The 16,437-nt window shown below is 55.0% G+C and overlaps 1 protein-coding gene across 1 annotated transcript; it reads left to right on the top strand.

Moving 5' to 3' along the window:
* Positions 1-11,134: 11,134 nt before the first annotated feature.
* On the top strand, positions 11,135-12,840 carry CON7 (C2H2 finger domain transcription factor con7; the record flags this gene model as incomplete). Its single annotated transcript, XM_053177677.1, has 3 exons — positions 11,135-11,860; positions 12,108-12,300; positions 12,479-12,840. The coding sequence occupies 3 exons, from the start codon at positions 11,135-11,137 to the stop codon at positions 12,838-12,840; spliced, it is 1,281 nt and encodes a 426-aa protein (XP_053038389.1).
* Between the last annotated feature and the right edge of the window lie 3,597 nt (positions 12,841-16,437).

The raw sequence follows: 16,437 nt of genomic DNA, 5'->3' as shown, positions 1-16,437 counted from the left end.
GACTCGGCCGTGAACTTGAGCGGTGAGAACAGGGTACGGTCCCATCAAGCAGGGAGTTGTCCAACACGGCCGACACATTTGCAATATCAGTCAGACTCGGCTCGACACGGCTCGACAGGCCACATTGACACGCATGCGGGCTGCGCGATGGCAGGTGGCGGATTGAGGCTCCATGTTCTAATGTGGCAACCAGTGCGGGATTGAACAGAGGAGAGAAAAAAATTGCAGTCGTCGTGGCGGAATTTCACCGAGGTCCTGCCATTTGAACGCCGAGAGAGAAAAGACATGCTTCCCATCGGCATCGACAGTCCAGCATAGCAGGCGGAAGCGGCCGTACAAGTCCGCATCGTGCTCCGTGCTTGCACCTTCTCCGACAATGTCCAGCTGAGGAGGGGACACCGCGCCGCAGCCCACCCAAGGGAGGATGAAAGGTACTCCGTACGCCACTGCCTGCTTCTGCAGTACTTGTACTCAGGTAGTGGTACAGACGCATTGCGAAGCAAAGGGCGCGGACGACATCGTTAGACGGCGGCCTGGCCATGTGCCAGGACTTTTGCCCCGGTGCTGCCGCAGGTACTTTTGAACCAGAGCACGGAGTACAGTACTTCGCTCTCGATACAATCCCCAAGGTTGGTTGCTGGTCGGCTGAGAGCTGGCCTAGGTGGCTCGCAGATGCTCAGCGGCCCTTTCCGGCGGTCGTGCCACTGCCTTGTCTTCGCTTCGTCCACCTTCACCGTCACCGTCACCGTCAACGTCGCTATCGCGTCGCCGTCGCCGACGGCCGCCGATTCCAATGTCATTTACCAGGCAAGGTGTTCGATCGTCCCTCATCACTCTCGGACACTCCCTCCCTGTTTGCCTCGGCTCTCGAGCGCAATCCAAATTTTCGCGGGACCCAGTGCGCGCGCGTGTCTGATATGACTGAGCGAGAGAGCCCGCCATTGAATACCCGTGTCGATTCGCAACTCCGCATGCATCTGCATTGCGGAACCCAGAAGTGCCCGCAGCCCACCCTCGCAGGGCAAATTAGCCTGAGGGGAGCAGCCATCGTCGGGCAGGGTTGCAGGCTGTCACAATTAAGCGAGGGGTACGCAAAAGAAAGAACACCTCCCCTCCTCCCCCCCCTGGCCATCGCAGCGCTCCAGCCCTCTGGAATTTCTCTGAAGCACCAGTGAATAGCAAATTGCTAGGTGTTCGCTGATCAGGCTTGGGAAATATGGTTGCGACAAATACAAAGAGAGACACTTGCAAGAGAAGTGCTATCCTTAGCGGATCCGGGCGGCACAGCATTGGACCTGAGCACCTGGGCCAGCACGCCAGTAGGAGAAGGGGACGTTGGTAACGCAGGGCAGAGCTGGGCGCTGGAGCATCTTCCTAGCTTCGACCTCGACTTAAGTTGCAAGGAACCCAGGTGAAGCTGCCTAGAACTTTGGGCCCTACCCCTACCATTCTCACCATCACCTTGGGCCACCCTGAGCCACACCTTCGACCTTCGGGTTTGATCTTGGGTCCCCGGCCCCCGGCCCCCGGCCTCGCGTCTGGCTCGGTATTCCTAGTAAATCCGCCCCCGGCAGATCTCAGCTGCGACATGTCGACGTGGAGGTGTGGCCCGTCCGCCGTAGTCGAGGTGCCCGACGACAGGGAACAGGAGGAAATCCCATTTAAAAATCGAAGGAGCGGATGCCGCTACAGCCTCTTCCAGTTAGTCCCGCCCATTTCTCATCCCCGAGGCTATTTTCTGAATTCTGATGCTCTCCAGGAAACCCACCGTCAACCAAATTGGAGACAACAGGGTGTCAACCTCCTGGCATTCCGCCGTCAAGATTTCTACCTGTGGTTGGTACAGACGGTACAGCACAGATGCTCAGCGCCTTCGAATCCCGGTGTGCACCTATGTATCTTGTTGAGATACGATTTCTTCCAGGTCGGTACGCCGCAGCAGCTCCCATCGAGATTCGAAGCGAGCACTCCACGGCTTTCGGCAAATCGATTGCAATTACGCGCTCGCAACTGCAGTCGTTCCCTACAAGATCGACACTCTAAGATCTCTGTAATCATTAGAGGCACGGTAACGTTCGGTCCTGTGCGAGGCAGGGTAAGGCAACTTGACCACCCCCTTGCCACTACTGCTGGACACGCAACTCCTCTCTTAATTGCGAGCTCAGGCAACGGCGGTCCTTCATATCTAGTTATTTGTGATGTCCCAGTAGCCTGTGCGTCAGAGAGAGCGGCGCGTCGCGTCTCGACGTTGATAGTGGTGGTAAGCGGCAATGACAAACTCGAGACAAGATAAGACGAGCCGGCGTCAGTGTCCCTGTCTGCGCTCGCGCCCGCCCCTAGCTCGAGTATTCGTTTGACAAGTCGAACTTGCGGGGGAAACGCTAAGGTAGGCCCCGAACCTCTTATGGGTGACAGGGACAAGCACAACATCAGACAGTGTCAGGAGACACGTGCAGAGACATCTTGGTTCCCTACACTTTCAGGGGAAAAGCAGCCTTCGACAAGACTCAAGTCGCGTAGGAGTCCCCAACGATGTGTGGTCTGCTCAGGTCTGTCCTTACCCATCCTCATCTTCATCTCGGAGATGTGACAGCGCAATATGTGCTCTCAGAAAGGGAGGGGTCGTAGTATGGGTATTCGTAGGTAAGTCTGCACCTAGGACTGTTGGCGATGAACGGCCAGCTTCTGTTCTCTTCCTGTGGCCTCCCGGTTGTCTTGACATCGAACACTCCGCCACACGGGCGTTGAACCATCCGATAATTGTCGAGGGGGACGGGAAGCAAAGACGGTTAGAGGAGGAGAGGGCTTTCGTCCCATGAGTGGCTATTCTTGTCTTGACTCCGTCTGTCGTCGCAGCTCAGGAAACGAATGTTTTAGGTCCACCTAGAGACAGAACAGAACAAGTGTATGTGGTTAGGAAACCGGCGAACCCCTAAACATCGTAGTGGCAGGGCGATCTCAAGGTCAGAGAGTTTAGACCACCGTTTGATCCCAAGCCCTGGGCCAAATTAACCTTCGAGACGCCAGCAAGATCCCCAAAGGCTTGATAAACGCCCCTGCGTCGAGTCGTAGTAGGGCATCTCGTGTTTTGCGTGGTCCTCGTATCGCAATCGGCGGCACCGCTTCAGTTGTCTGGTAGATGTCGTCTCAAGGCGATGACAAGCCCCCAAGTATGATGCCATAGCATTCGTACAAAGCAGACAAGGAGACACGGGTCGGAGTGTCTGTCGCGGTCCAAAGGACATGGACAAAAGGTCAAAGCCCACAGCACAAAACACAGACCATAGCCCACTGGAACCCACTCGTTGTATCGCGTCGTACAATCTCTGTCGCGGGCGGAGAATATTTTGGTAGCAGAGCCCCGTTCGTCACGCCCGTCGGGGCTAGTGTTGTGCTCAACGCGCGGGCTCAGAAGTCCCCGAGGAGCCTATGCTCTTTTGGTCCACTGGGATCGACTCCAGCGCAAGCATTCCTTCGACTCCGCCCGAGTCAGGGTCCCACACTCGGGGAGTCTAGATCGCGGGCACCACACGGCAAGTCCCTCTTTGCTGTGTTACCCCCCTTGGCCGGCGCCATGAGAAGAGGCGGGATTTGCTTCTTTGTTTCTTGTCTCTTGACATTGTTGTGTCTGTCGTCGGAAGAGGACTCGGGATCGACGGGGGTTTCGAGACACGGGGCAGTGCTTTTGGATGGGCAGGTACCGTAATCCGGAAGTGCCAATGGCAATTGGCATTCCTTGACTGCCGCGCCGAGACGGTCCCGATGTTCGCGTTGACTGTTCCGACTGAATGATGGTGATCACTGACAGCTGCACGACGGTATTTGGGACTTGCAGAAGGCGAGGAACTAGTCGGCTTGCTGGCCTAGGGAAGAGTTGTAAGTAGTCAGCAGCATGCACGTACGGATAAGGTACACCCCACGCGCGCAAGACAGGCCTCACCTGCAACCTGGGACCTAGTTTCCCTAGCCCTGGGGCTCCTCGGCTTGTCGTTGTCGGCCTTGCAGACAGACAGGTTGGGCGTGCAAGTGGTGATTGGTGGTGATAGTGCGTCGATGCTTGAAGTTTGGGGGCTTGAAGCTGCTACGCAGTACTCCTGGTCCTGCAACTGCAACTGCCAATGCAATGGCAACCGAGCATCTCGACGATCGACATGGGCTTCTGCTCTCCGTGGCCAGTGACGGATGGAAGAATCGGCACATCAAACCCCCCTCCCAAGACTCGAAGCCAAGACGAGGCAAGGTGCAGGGGATCATCAGTCTTCACCTTGCATTGCTAGAGCTGGTTCGCCGATGCAATGAGAAAAAAGAGAGTGGGTCGGCGACAGGCATCCCACCTCATCATTGAACAGGCTAGCGCCAAAAAAGACGCAGATCTCTGTTCTCTGGGGCCTGGGCTCTCCCGCCCCACTTTCACATCCCAGCAACACCCACGACTGGATGGAGACGCTCAAGGGAAAGAACAAGGGCCCATTTCGTACCTCCCTGGTCGAGCGCCTTCCATTCGAGGGGAGAGAGAGAGAGACCGAGGGGCAGACTCAGAGAGACAGGATGAAGGCAGCTAGCTGCCTTCCACCACCACTTCACTGACACCTGCTGATGGGTATCCCAACGAACACGCACAGTGCCGCATCAGTGTGGTTCTGCGCGCATCTCCATCTTTCTCTCTCCATCCTGGGTAGGTACGTGGTACTTTGCAGGCAGGTGCGGTGCCCGCCCAGCCAGAGCACGACCCAACCAATACACACCAGATCCGACATTCACACTTGCCTAGCTGTGCCAGGGGGGGTTCCAGCAGCAGTGCTCCGCTCCAGTTGAGCGCTCCAGTGCTTCCATTGCCAATTCTTCTCTGTTTCTTCCATGAGACGTGACCACCCATGAGATGCAGGTCAAAGTGGATTGAATCTCACATCACATCTCGCTGCTCGCCGGACTCAGCTCATACGGTCGCAGTGCAGTCCCACACCGCCCACCAGACCATTGGCAATCGACCATGGCTATTCCTTTCCCTTGCGTTCAGCAGGATTGGCAACAACGTCCTCAGGCCTGCCTACCGCTGGGCCGGCTGGTGGTTTGGGGTGCTGTTCCACGAGGAGCGGCAACTCCCATGGAAACCCAAAGTCAGGGAACCCTATACCAACAGCACGTATTTGCGCCGTCCGCCGTCCCGTTGTACCGCCGTACCGCCATACTCCCAGACCTCCCTATCTGCACGGCGTACCACCACAATGTCACCAAATGTCGACAGAGAGGGGCCAGAGGGAAGGCGGGAAGGGCACAAAAAAAAACACAGGAATCCACTTGCGGTGCGCTTTCCCTCAGCTCCGCGGCCGCGGTTATCTGGCCCTGGACCTTGTCTGCGCTTGCTTGTCCTAACCTCCAGGCTCCGGCCCTCAGCTCTGGGCTCCAACATCTCCGGCCTTCCAGCTCCCAACCCTCTCCCGTTCTCTTCTCCCTCCTCGCTCGGTACCGAGGCACACGCTACCCTCCGTTTCCCTGAGCCCACGCTCCCGTTCCGCGGCGCGGCCAACCATCTCCTATTTGGGATCTAACTCCTTTTCTCGCAACGAGCCCTACCTTGCATTGCAGCGAGGATGGCCTTACCCGTCCATCTCATTCTCCAGACTCCAGGTTTCCTATGCAAGACGCTGCGGCGGCCGTGTGCTGGTCCCTTACCTCGCTTCCTTGGCGCTACGCATAATTGATCCCTCCCAGAACTTCGGTAGACATTCGGTGTACGGGGTACATGCCAAAGTATCGACACCATGACGGTCCGCTTCACTCACCTCCGCCTGTACGTACAACCTGCCATGCGGCCTGCGCCTCGTACAACCAGCAAGAAGACAGAGACGTAGTCTCTTAAAAGCAAGGCCAAGACCTCGACCAAGACCTGGAGTTCGCCGTCTTTAGGGAATGACACGCATTCGGAGGTGCAGCGACACTGCCAACAGACCCAGCATTAGGTCGTGCAGCATCCAGTTCGGCATGTCGTGTCTGGCTATCTGAACCGCGGGCACATGTCTTGGGTGTGTGTGCGAATGTCGTGTCGGCCACTCAGAAGGCTTGCCACGTCCTCCATCCGTCACCCACACCCCTCGCCGCCACAATTTGGTGATTCCCACCGCTGGGGACCTCGACCGTAGAAATCCCAAAGGTTGTGCCGCAGGGGGCAGGGGTCTGTCCCTGGGGCAGCTTATGTTGCTGTTCTGCCGCGATTGCTCATCTTTCGCATTGGACTGCACTGGTCGACGGCCCGCTGCGCGGCTTTTGCTCGCTCACCTGCACCTCCTTGCCATCATATTTGTGCCAAAATAACGAGAACCAGGATCAGCCCCGATCCGCCATCTATCCTCGGCATCCATGGACAATTCATCACCAATCTTTTCCTCTCCTCTCTTTGCCTGGTTACGGTCTCAAGAAGAGGGGCAGAGGAACAAAGTGGAGGGGCGGTCTCAACCATCATTCCTCGATTGAGAATGGGAAATCCAAATACCACAAATCCACACCGGCCGCCCAATTATGTACAGCCATCGATCTAATCCACACCATGGTGATATCCTGGAAACATCATCGATCACTTATAATCCACCAGGTACGGGACTTTTACCAAAGGTGTTGCACCCACGGATAATCTGCCTCTTCTTTGTTTCGTCATGTCACCAACCCACGAGTCAAGACGGCGGATCCGGAATCGGGCGGTTCCTACAGCTCTACGGAATTCCGATCTTCAGCTCCAAAGGCGGAGGTGAGGGAGGGATGCGAAAAAGAAGCTTTTATTTTTTCTTGTGCTTCCAGCAGGTGTGGATTTCTCGCAATTCCCGTGCCGTCGGCGTTGGCCGCCGTCGGACAGCGGGAATAACGGGGCCTGCCACCGCCGCGTACAATTCCTTCTTCACCTATTGTCATCGACTTGATGACTCGACCTGACTTGAAGATTTCCAAGAACATGCCATTGGACAAAGGTCGTCAGAGTCAAGTCAGATAAGTTGAGTACAGCCCACCCCTTTGCTCGACCACGCCCCTTGCCGTGCGGCCTTTGGAGACTCGACAATTGTAGGTGAGTAATGATATTACTACGGCAGTTGCAGTCGATAAGCATTACCAGCGGCAGGACGCAGAGCATAGCAAATCTCCCAGTATCTACGAGCATCCTGGGAGGCCAGGTGTAAGAGGTATGCAATATGTAATATTCAAGTGGAAAAACAAAACAAATTGGGCAGAATTCAAAGACAAGACAGATTTTGCTCCAACTTCTAAGGCCCCAAGTCCCCATCGGGAAAAATAAATCTGACACGCGACGCGGCAACCAATTTCTTCGCTTTGTCAGGAAATGACCAAGAAAGAGAAGGTATTCCTTGGAAGTAGCTTTGGGTTCTTGTGGTCATTTTATTGATTCATCCGTTGAACCAGGTCATTCCATTTCATTTCACTCGCAGCTGTGGTAGATATCCGGCTCGGACACGATGAGAAAGCCATGACCGAAAAAGACGAGTAGACCTCATCATGGCTTTTTCAACAATCGTTCAAAGGGCATTCTTGGGTGGTTTGATACCTTGGCTTTTCATGTTGGATGGCGTGGTTGAGGCACCAGCCACTGGGAATTCCATTCGGTCTAGCGCCGGCATCGACGCCCGCCAAGCATGGACACCTCGCGGTTCCGTGGACCATAGCAGTAACACATCATCGTCACCATCATCATCGCAGGCTCCTTAGCGTAGCGGCGTCAACAGCCCGCGACTGCCATGCAGTGCACAGAGCCGGACGACTCAAAGGGAAGGAAGCACCAGCTGCCGCCTGCCACCTGCCTGCCACCTCTCGCAGAATATGGGTGATGCCCCCTGCCGCGCTGATTGCTAGCTGCCGCAGGAAGTCGGTACGTATTTCCGATTGGCATGGAAGGAACTCCCTCCACGCCAAGGAAAAGTTGGTACCTGAGGAGGTCCTTTTTTTTTTTTTTTTTTTTCCTCTCTCGCTCAACCTGCCATCAACCATCAGCCACAAGACGCACCCCCCTCCTCTTGGATCCTTGGAGACCCCCCCGGCCAGCAGATCCTGGCAAGCAGCATCCAACCCATCCAGCCAGCAGCTGCCGGAGCAGAGCTCTGTGCTCAGGTAGGCTCTGGACTCGCACGCACGAGGGGAGTAAATTCACACCCGCCGCCTGGCTGCATCGGGGAGCGCCTCCTGCCGCCCAAGCTTTGCGTGGGAATCGGTACGTATCTACTCATATCAACATTTCGTCCGTACCTCTGCCTCAGGTACATTCAATTCAATCTTCCTTCACGCGCACTTCACAGGGTGCTCATCTTTTCTACATGTCCTCGTCACCTCTCAGATCAATTGCCTCGAGAACGACACCTGCGGTACATCCCATGCCTACGTGAGCCATCATCCGATACGTACCTCCCTTGAGCTGAGGCACTTTCTCTCCCCCCTCGCTTCTTTACACGCCTCACACTTTATGAAAGGAAAGCGCAAATAGCAGCGAGAATTCAAACTGAGAGTGAGGACGTTTTGCGGTAGAGGTAGAGAAAAGCAGGGCAGGAGGGGCCATAAAAAAAAAAAAAACACCCACGGGCTTCCTGCTTTCACTCCTCCCCCTGGGCCGGTCCGCGTAGTCGTCGTCGTCTTCCATCTGCCACCCATCAGACGGAGACAGCAAGACGGGGGGCTCGCTGCGCAGACTCGGCGGCCATCATCGTAGCCCCTTCCCTGCTCTCGAGTATCTCATCTCGCAGAAAGTGACAGGGGGAAAAGAGAGGGAGAGTGAGAGAGAGGCATACGACGCACCAGACCACTTAGGCACGGCAGCAACGGCCATCACCCTTCCTGCCTTCCCATTTGCACGTTCGTAGTTCCGCCTTCACCTAAGAAATACAGGCAGACAAGAGGACCACAGGGCAAGCTCCTCCTCTTCCGTGGTTTTTTTTTTTCGACTATCCCGTACACTACTCTAATTCTCATCCCTCACCCACTTCGAGGCTGGGTCTTTCTCAACATCCCCTCTTCCTTCCCGCACACTCTCCTCGTCCGTGGGCTAAGGCATTCCTTGACCCTCCTCTCCACGTACAGGTCACGACTCCAGGAGTCCAGGTTCATCCTGCTGCTTTTTCACATTCGCACCTGCCTACCACCCCTCCTCTCCCGAGTCCCCTCCATCTCTGGCGACTCCCTTTCCCCTCGCGCAGGCTGTCGTTGCGCGTCTCCACCGCGAGCCAGCCCTCGTTCGCTAACCTCCCAACCTGTATCCGTACCTACCCAGGCGTCCCATAATTGCCTGCGTTACCCCATTGTTTGGGTTTTTCCCTTTCCCTCTTCCGTCCGAGGAGTATTAAATTCGTTCTTTCTCCCGGGAACGGCGCTAAGATCGAGAACTCCCTCCCCTCGTCATAGCCTTCATTGGGTTTACCCCCTTCACCCCCATCCGCTAGCTCGTCTCTGCCCCTTCTCCTTCTTTCCTTGACCTCACTTGCCGTACCGTACCGGGCGAGAGTCAGAGAACAGACACCAGAAACACAGACACAGACCAACAGACAGAGAGATAGCTTTCTCTCTTTCATTGCCGTCCACATCCACACTTCCACTTTCATCTCACGCGCAACATCCGTACCTTCTCCGTACGCCTCCAGCGCTACTACGACGTCGACTACTTTCCCTTAGTACCAACGGGGGAATCGAATCGCACTACCAACGCACGCGCACGACGCTCATACCTGCTGCTACTGCACAACCAGCGCGTCTGACTACGTCTTTCCCGCTGCCGATACGTTCGTCACGTCAACTCGACTCGAGCAAGACTCGGGAACAAAGAAGGAGCAACACACACCCTCCACCAACAGACCAGCCCACCAGCACCACCCTTCACCCACCCAACCCACCATTGGTACCAAGGCCAAGGCGAAGGCCACCACGCCCCCCTACCACCACCGCAAGCACCGAGCACCACCACCACCACACACCTAGCTGCCTCAACCTCCCCCCCGGCCTACCCACGCTGCTCCCAAGTTCACACCCACGCTACGCTACCCGGGCTGCCCTGCTGAGCTGTGCTGCCCTGCGCTGTGTACTGCAAATCACACACACGCACAAGCTCCCGTCAATCACACCTGGAGACGCAGACCTTGACACGCTTAACGCGCATTCAACTCACACTTTTTCCGTCTGCACTGCGCCCTCGCTTCTGCTGCTTCTTTTCCTCTGTTGCATCTGCATCTTGAGTTCTCCTGCATCCGCAAGCCAGATCAGACAAGAGTCATTCGCTTTCTCGGGACTCCCATCTTCCATTCACAAATCTTTCGCATACCGCAAGTCAGGTCCTAGCCTAGACCACGCCAAATCCAGACATACGCCTTCCCGATCAAAGACAGCACACACCCTGCGCTATACGCAAAGAGGAACAATTCGACATCCCATCCCCACTCTACCAACGCCCTCCCTACCTCCAGCTTTCGCAGCTGCCACTGCCGCTATAGCGACTCCTCACTGAGCGTGTACCTACGGCACTCCTCGCCGCCTCTGGTTCCCGGGCTCCATCAGCTCGTGGGCCTCCCCCTGCTCTATCTCCGATCCAGACGCTAAGCTGCTCGGCCTGAACTCAAGCGGAGGAGCCCAGCCCTTCCTTTACCTCTCTAGCGCACTATTTTAGTGCCGCTCTCCCCAGGCATTACCGTCGACCTCCTCTCAGCCAGGAAAGAGGAAAAAAAAGAGGCGTCCTTTCCGTGATCTGGCAAAGACAACGCTATCCTTGCCACTTTGAGAGATCCTCGCTCAGGGCCGTGGCTAGTCGACTTTGTTGTCATCACATCCCCATTTAACCATAAACCCGAGCCCTTGGGTGGTCCGCGCTATCTTGGCCGCCATCTTTATACACCATCGCCGCGCCGCCTCAAGTCTCACTTCACTCTGGTATCATTCGCTTGTTACCATTCTTCCATCATCCTTCTTTCCATTCTTCAAGTACAAGCCAACCGCCGCTACTTGAACTCGTCGCGCCTTGGACCAATTCACCTACCGCTCTTGACCTCGAAAAAAAAAAAGACACGGCCTGTCACCACCAACCTACGAACCTGCCGTTGGCTCGAGAACTAAGGACTCTCCGGCCATACTTTGCGACCAAGACGTTCCACTGAACTGTAGCATGTTCTTGGTTCCAACGCAACATCAGTTCGTTGACAACCAAGCTTCACTGCTCTCTTCAGGCTCTCCCCAGCTTGGAGGTTCTCGCTCAGAAGCCGCTGCCATCAGTTCGCTTCTGTCGTCCATCAGCACCTCTATGGAACGCAGTGCTACCGAGTACTCGCAGTCAGGTTTGCCTTCGCCTTACCCAAGCAACTGCGGCGACACCCGTTCTGAAGGTTCTTCTGCAGATCACGCATCTGCTGCGCAATACGCGACCCAGCAAGAGGTTCGCCCCAGCAACTACTCTACCTCGGCCACTCCCACCTCCGAGTACAGCGTCTACCCGCCGTCTGCGCGGTCAGGATCCTTCCCTGAACATATTCAGCGATCATATCATCCAGCTAGCAACCACAACGGTAGCAGCGGAGGCATGGCGCAACAAGCAAGCAGTCCGTCTTTGCCCCAGCAAGATGGCCGTCACCATCAGGTCCCTCTGGCCAAGTCTGACCACGATGTACCCATAGATCCGTCGATAGCGGCGCCGAGTCCTACCTACGCGTACGGACAGCACTCTCCGTACGGCCCTCCGCCGGGAGACATGTCGCACTCATACCAGCACCCTTACGCGCAACCCCGTCCCGACTGGACCGGCTACGGTCAGCACAGCGCCGGTCCCTTGACACCCGCGAACCACGTTTTCCCCCCGACGCCGAGCTCAGCTCCTCCCCAGGGACGACCTAACCAGGTAAGTTGAGCAGCGAAGTGTGTCGAGCCAAAATGGCCCCGCGCGGTAGGCAGATGTTGCGATGTCAATTGGGTCCCTGATTTGGCAATTTTCGCGAGAATTACCCAGTTTGTTTGGAAATTTAGCGAAAATCTCAGGATGAGGGGTCTCAGGCATTGCAGCAGCTCGCCATTGATGTGGGATCTGAGGCTGGCACGCGCGCATGTTTTTCACCTTCAGCATGAGATACAGTGTACTGACGTAACAGTTTGGACATCAGGTCTATTCTTTCGTTCCGATTCCCGGTGCCCAGCAGCACAAGCGACCCCGCCGACGATACGAAGAGATTGAGCGCATGTACAAGTGTGGCTGGAATGGCTGTGAGAAGGCCTATGGTACCTTGAACCACCTGAACGCGCACGTCACAATGCAGTCCCATGGACAAAAGAGAACCCCAGAAGGTACGTGAATTGGATTGTTGACATGTTTCCGGACAAAGCATCGCTTCAAGATATGTGAGCGCGTTGAAGCGCGTCGCCTTGCGTGCTAGTGGCTATGAGCTAGCCTGTTGCTACAGGCCGACTTCGACTGGGATGACTACCACCGTCCAATCGATATAAGGCTAACGATGCTTTACAGAGTTCAAGGAGATTCGCAAGGAATGGAAACAGCGCAAGAAGGAGGAGGAGGCCCAGCGAAAGGCCGAGGAGGAGCGTCAGCGTCAAGCCGCCGCCGCTGCCGCAGCAGCTGCTCAGAATGGTTCCGCTGACCCCCAATCCGGCGCTGATGGAGCATCGTCGGCATCCGCCTACGGCACCAGCCGTCAGGTTCAGCTTCCACCCATCGGCTATCAGCCCTCGCAGTACCCGGCACCCCCTTCCGCAGGAGCCGTGGCCCAGCAACCTCTCCCCGAGTACAACGGATCTCACATGTACTCGGCCAACTACCAACCTCAGTCACCCTACGGCCAGCCAAACCAGAGCATGTACAGCTCACGTTAGTTCAGACCCCCTGCGTTCACCGAGCACAGGAGGCTAACTGCACAGCAAGATAACGGTGGTCAGACAACGAGCCACTGAGGCGCGTTGACTTGCTTGGGGACGCCATCGGAAATGACCCAATATAATGATAGAGGGGGGAGAGAGCTTGTACATTAACGGGTTTCCTTTCGCGCGACGATTGCAGCTCAACGGCATCTGTCCATACGACTTTCCTCTCGTTCGGTTTTTAGACGCGCGGCAAAATTCTGGTTCACGAAGCGATATCCTATCCGTCTTGGGCTTGGGACTTTCACATTTGACGGAGTAGACGCACAGCATGGTGTCGACGCGTCACCAATTCTCACCGACTCGGGCATACATACCCCCACCCGCCTGAGTCGCTTCTACATGCGCATCATCACCCACCGGAATGCGTTTCTTTTCAATTTTACTTCTTCACATAACATGATGCATTGGGAAATGGCTTTTCTTTGGACCTGGTTTCTGCATTTATGAGGGTTTCGAGGGCGATGATTTGACGAACCGAGTGGAGGCTCACTCTGCGCATTTGGGAGGGGCGTTTGCGATATCGAAGTTTCTCTTCAGCGCCACGAATATGTCTTCTGCGGCACCTGCTTCACCAGACGGAGGCCTGATGGGAAACATTGTTTCGGCGAGCGCCCAGAACGCAACTTTCTGATAGCGGCCCCATCCCTCAAGTATACGTTTTCCTTTCCTTTTTGGACTTTAGTCCCTTGAGGCGGTCCTGCTCTTCGGGAACGGCGATCAGGATTTTCGGAAAAGGGTCCCTTTTTCTCGGGAGAAGGCGAAAGCACAGGGTTGGCAAGGATGGGCCTTTGGAGTGGCGAGATACCAGTACACGAACGGGTCAAGGGCGCGCGAGGGAGTCGAGATTGATTTTTTGGTAGTTGCGGAAAAAAGGGAAATGTATAAGACTTCTTTTTTTGGCAACAAAAGACATACCCTGTTCACTAAGCTCCACAACTTGATGGTGAATTCATTCGGTGATCAACGCGACAGGACAGCGTGCTGTATAAACCGAGATGCGAAAAAAACCTTGCGACCCACGAGAGTGGTTGGTAAAGAAGATCCCCCCATGCATCCCGCCGGCCCCAAGCTGTCTTTCAGCGTAGACGAGTTTAGGACGAACACCGTGTGGGAGGTAGGGCGGGCGGGGGGGATAGTGAGGCTGAGGCTGAAGCCGCTGAAGAACTTTTTTGGCGGGACCAGGGATGCTCGATGCTGTCTGTTGGTTCTGGGGGTGTTGGATGACGCAGACGCGCGGGCTGAGAGGCATGGATATGGATGATGGTGGTGGTGGTGGTGTGTTTGTTGGTGGTGGTGACACCATTCCGTTGCGAGTTTAGGTTCTGCGTCTTGGTAGTCTTTTTCTTACGTGCATAACCTGGAGAAGAGAGACAGGGTTCACTGCTTTGCCGAGTCCTCGGTTTTTTTTTTTTTTTTCTTCCCTTGTCTCTAGACCCGAGCCTTGGGGAGGACTTGAGCTAGTGTTGGATGGGGATTGATTTGGTTTTTTTCGTTGGTTCGGAAAGAAAAGATCTTGTGTAACTGGCGCTACGGGAGTGGGATGCGGGCAAGGGTTGGTTTGCGGTCTACGTTAGTGCCGAGGGCTTCTCTACTTCCCCCGGGGCCTTGTTTGCCTTGTACGCGCGGGTAGGTGCAGATGGGTAGCGTGGGATTTTCTTTTTCAAAGGGGACATCATTTTTTTATTGGAATTTATTGTTCTGTGGCGGCTGCATTGCATGAAGGGGGCAGGAAGGTTAGAGGTGGAATGGTGTGGGATATATGTGATGGATGGTTCAGAGGAGGGATATGAATATGCTTTCTCCTTCCCTTCCGAATTGTGTTTTTGCATTGGTTCTTGGGGTGGCGAGAGGGTGTGTGTAGATTAACAAGGGGATGGATGGGAGAGGGACCGAAGGATTTTGAGTGTGCATATCAGGATTGAGTTTTTTTGGCTACGATTTTGCTGTTCGTTAATGAGGGGTTGACATGAGGAAAGGCCAGCCAGGCCGCTGGGAACAAAAAGGCTTGTTTTTGTGTGCGGGTGACGGGTGAGGTCGAGGTTTAGGTTGAGTTGAGCTGACGTTTCGCTCCGCTCCGCGGTGCGGCGGTCGGTGTACCCGAGTTGCCGTGACACCGGTGCGTTGGTTCCATTTGAGAGCCTTACATTTTTATTTTTTTTTGTCTTTTTGTGTGAGGTTACCTTCTGCCGCTTATTCTTTTTTCTATTCTTGTTCTTATTTTTGGGGGGCGACTGGATTGTGTTACTTTTTTTCTGTGTCGCCACAAACATGTACTCTTCGCGTGCGTTGGGTTGTCGAAGTAGTTGGGCGTTTGTGCATGCCGCTCAGGGATTTCCTACCTCAGTGCAACCATATCATCGGAATTCTGGGCGCATGGCGGGGGAGAAAAAGTAAAAGGCAACCGATCGCGATCGGAGAAAAAGGTGTTTGTTTAGTGTTTGCTTGGTGCGTGCTGGCTGCAGCGGCGCCGTAGTATTGGGGGCCGCAATTGAAAGAAGAAACGAAAAGGAAGGGTGACAAACACAGATCGCGGTGGAGTTGGATGCAACGAGTGTCGTGTGCCTTGTTCCTCGAAGCGTCTTTGCGCGCGCGCGCGCGGTAGCTAGCGGCAGCGGCAAGCGGCAAGTTAAGCGTCATGGGTTGCGGACGCGGTGGGTAAACTTTTTTTTTCTCGGTTCGTGGGAAACCCCAGATTATTATTGACGGGCGGTGCCGCGCGTATTTAGCACGTTGCTTGGGCTTGGGTTAGTCCTCGTGGGTTGGCTTCTTTTAAGAATATATTCCCATGCGAGTTGCGAGGGTCTCTGCCTCTTTAGCGTCGACTTTATTAGGCTGTTCGGGATGTTGCGTGGTAATGACTTACTCACGTACCTTGACGAACTGGCGCCGATGTACTGTACATACCGACCCGAAGAAGGGGGTGGTGGCCCTGTGTGGTGTTTTTTTATTTTTTATTTTGGGCGTGGGTTCCTTTTTGGATTTTTGGCCCCCAAGGCGACGCTTCGGATTGTGGCGGGCGTTTCTTGGTTTTTTCCTGCGAGGTTGCCGTTTGGGAGACGGTGTTGTGGGTACCCATTTTTCCATGTCAGTTTCGGTTGGCGTTGAGCGTAACGGTTCAATAGGTAGGTAGTTGGTTGACAGAGTTGCTAGTTGCGTTTGGGACTCTTCAACTTGGTATGCTGACAGCATACCTAATGTAATGTACTGTAGATGTGACGATCAACTAAGGTCTGATTTTTCAAGTCTAAGATGATGAGTCATCTTTTCTTTGCAATTGGTGGCGCGTTGTTTTCAATTGAAACGCGGTTTATTCAATCCCTGTGTGGAGACGCTTTGCATGGTCTGTTGTCAAGTTGCGAGACATCTGGAAGGGTCCATTGTGTGAGTGGCGATGCTGAGGCTCGCTTATCGCTGTGGCTATCGTCGCGACGCTGCAAACCAACCTAACCTACCCCTCCAGCGAGCGACATTAATGCCTCCAATGTTGTTGCAGTGAAGGCCTTGGGAGAGAGTGAGCACCCGCAATCTCAGCAGTGCATCTAGTGTGTG

Source organism: Colletotrichum chrysophilum (assembly GCF_026319265.1).
Source record: "Colletotrichum chrysophilum strain AFK26 chromosome Unknown scaffold_30, whole genome shotgun sequence".
In the NCBI taxonomy this organism is placed as follows: domain Eukaryota; kingdom Fungi; phylum Ascomycota; class Sordariomycetes; order Glomerellales; family Glomerellaceae; genus Colletotrichum; species Colletotrichum chrysophilum.
Note: the sequence above shows the minus strand (reverse complement) of the source record. Positions and strands in the feature narration are given on the sequence as shown.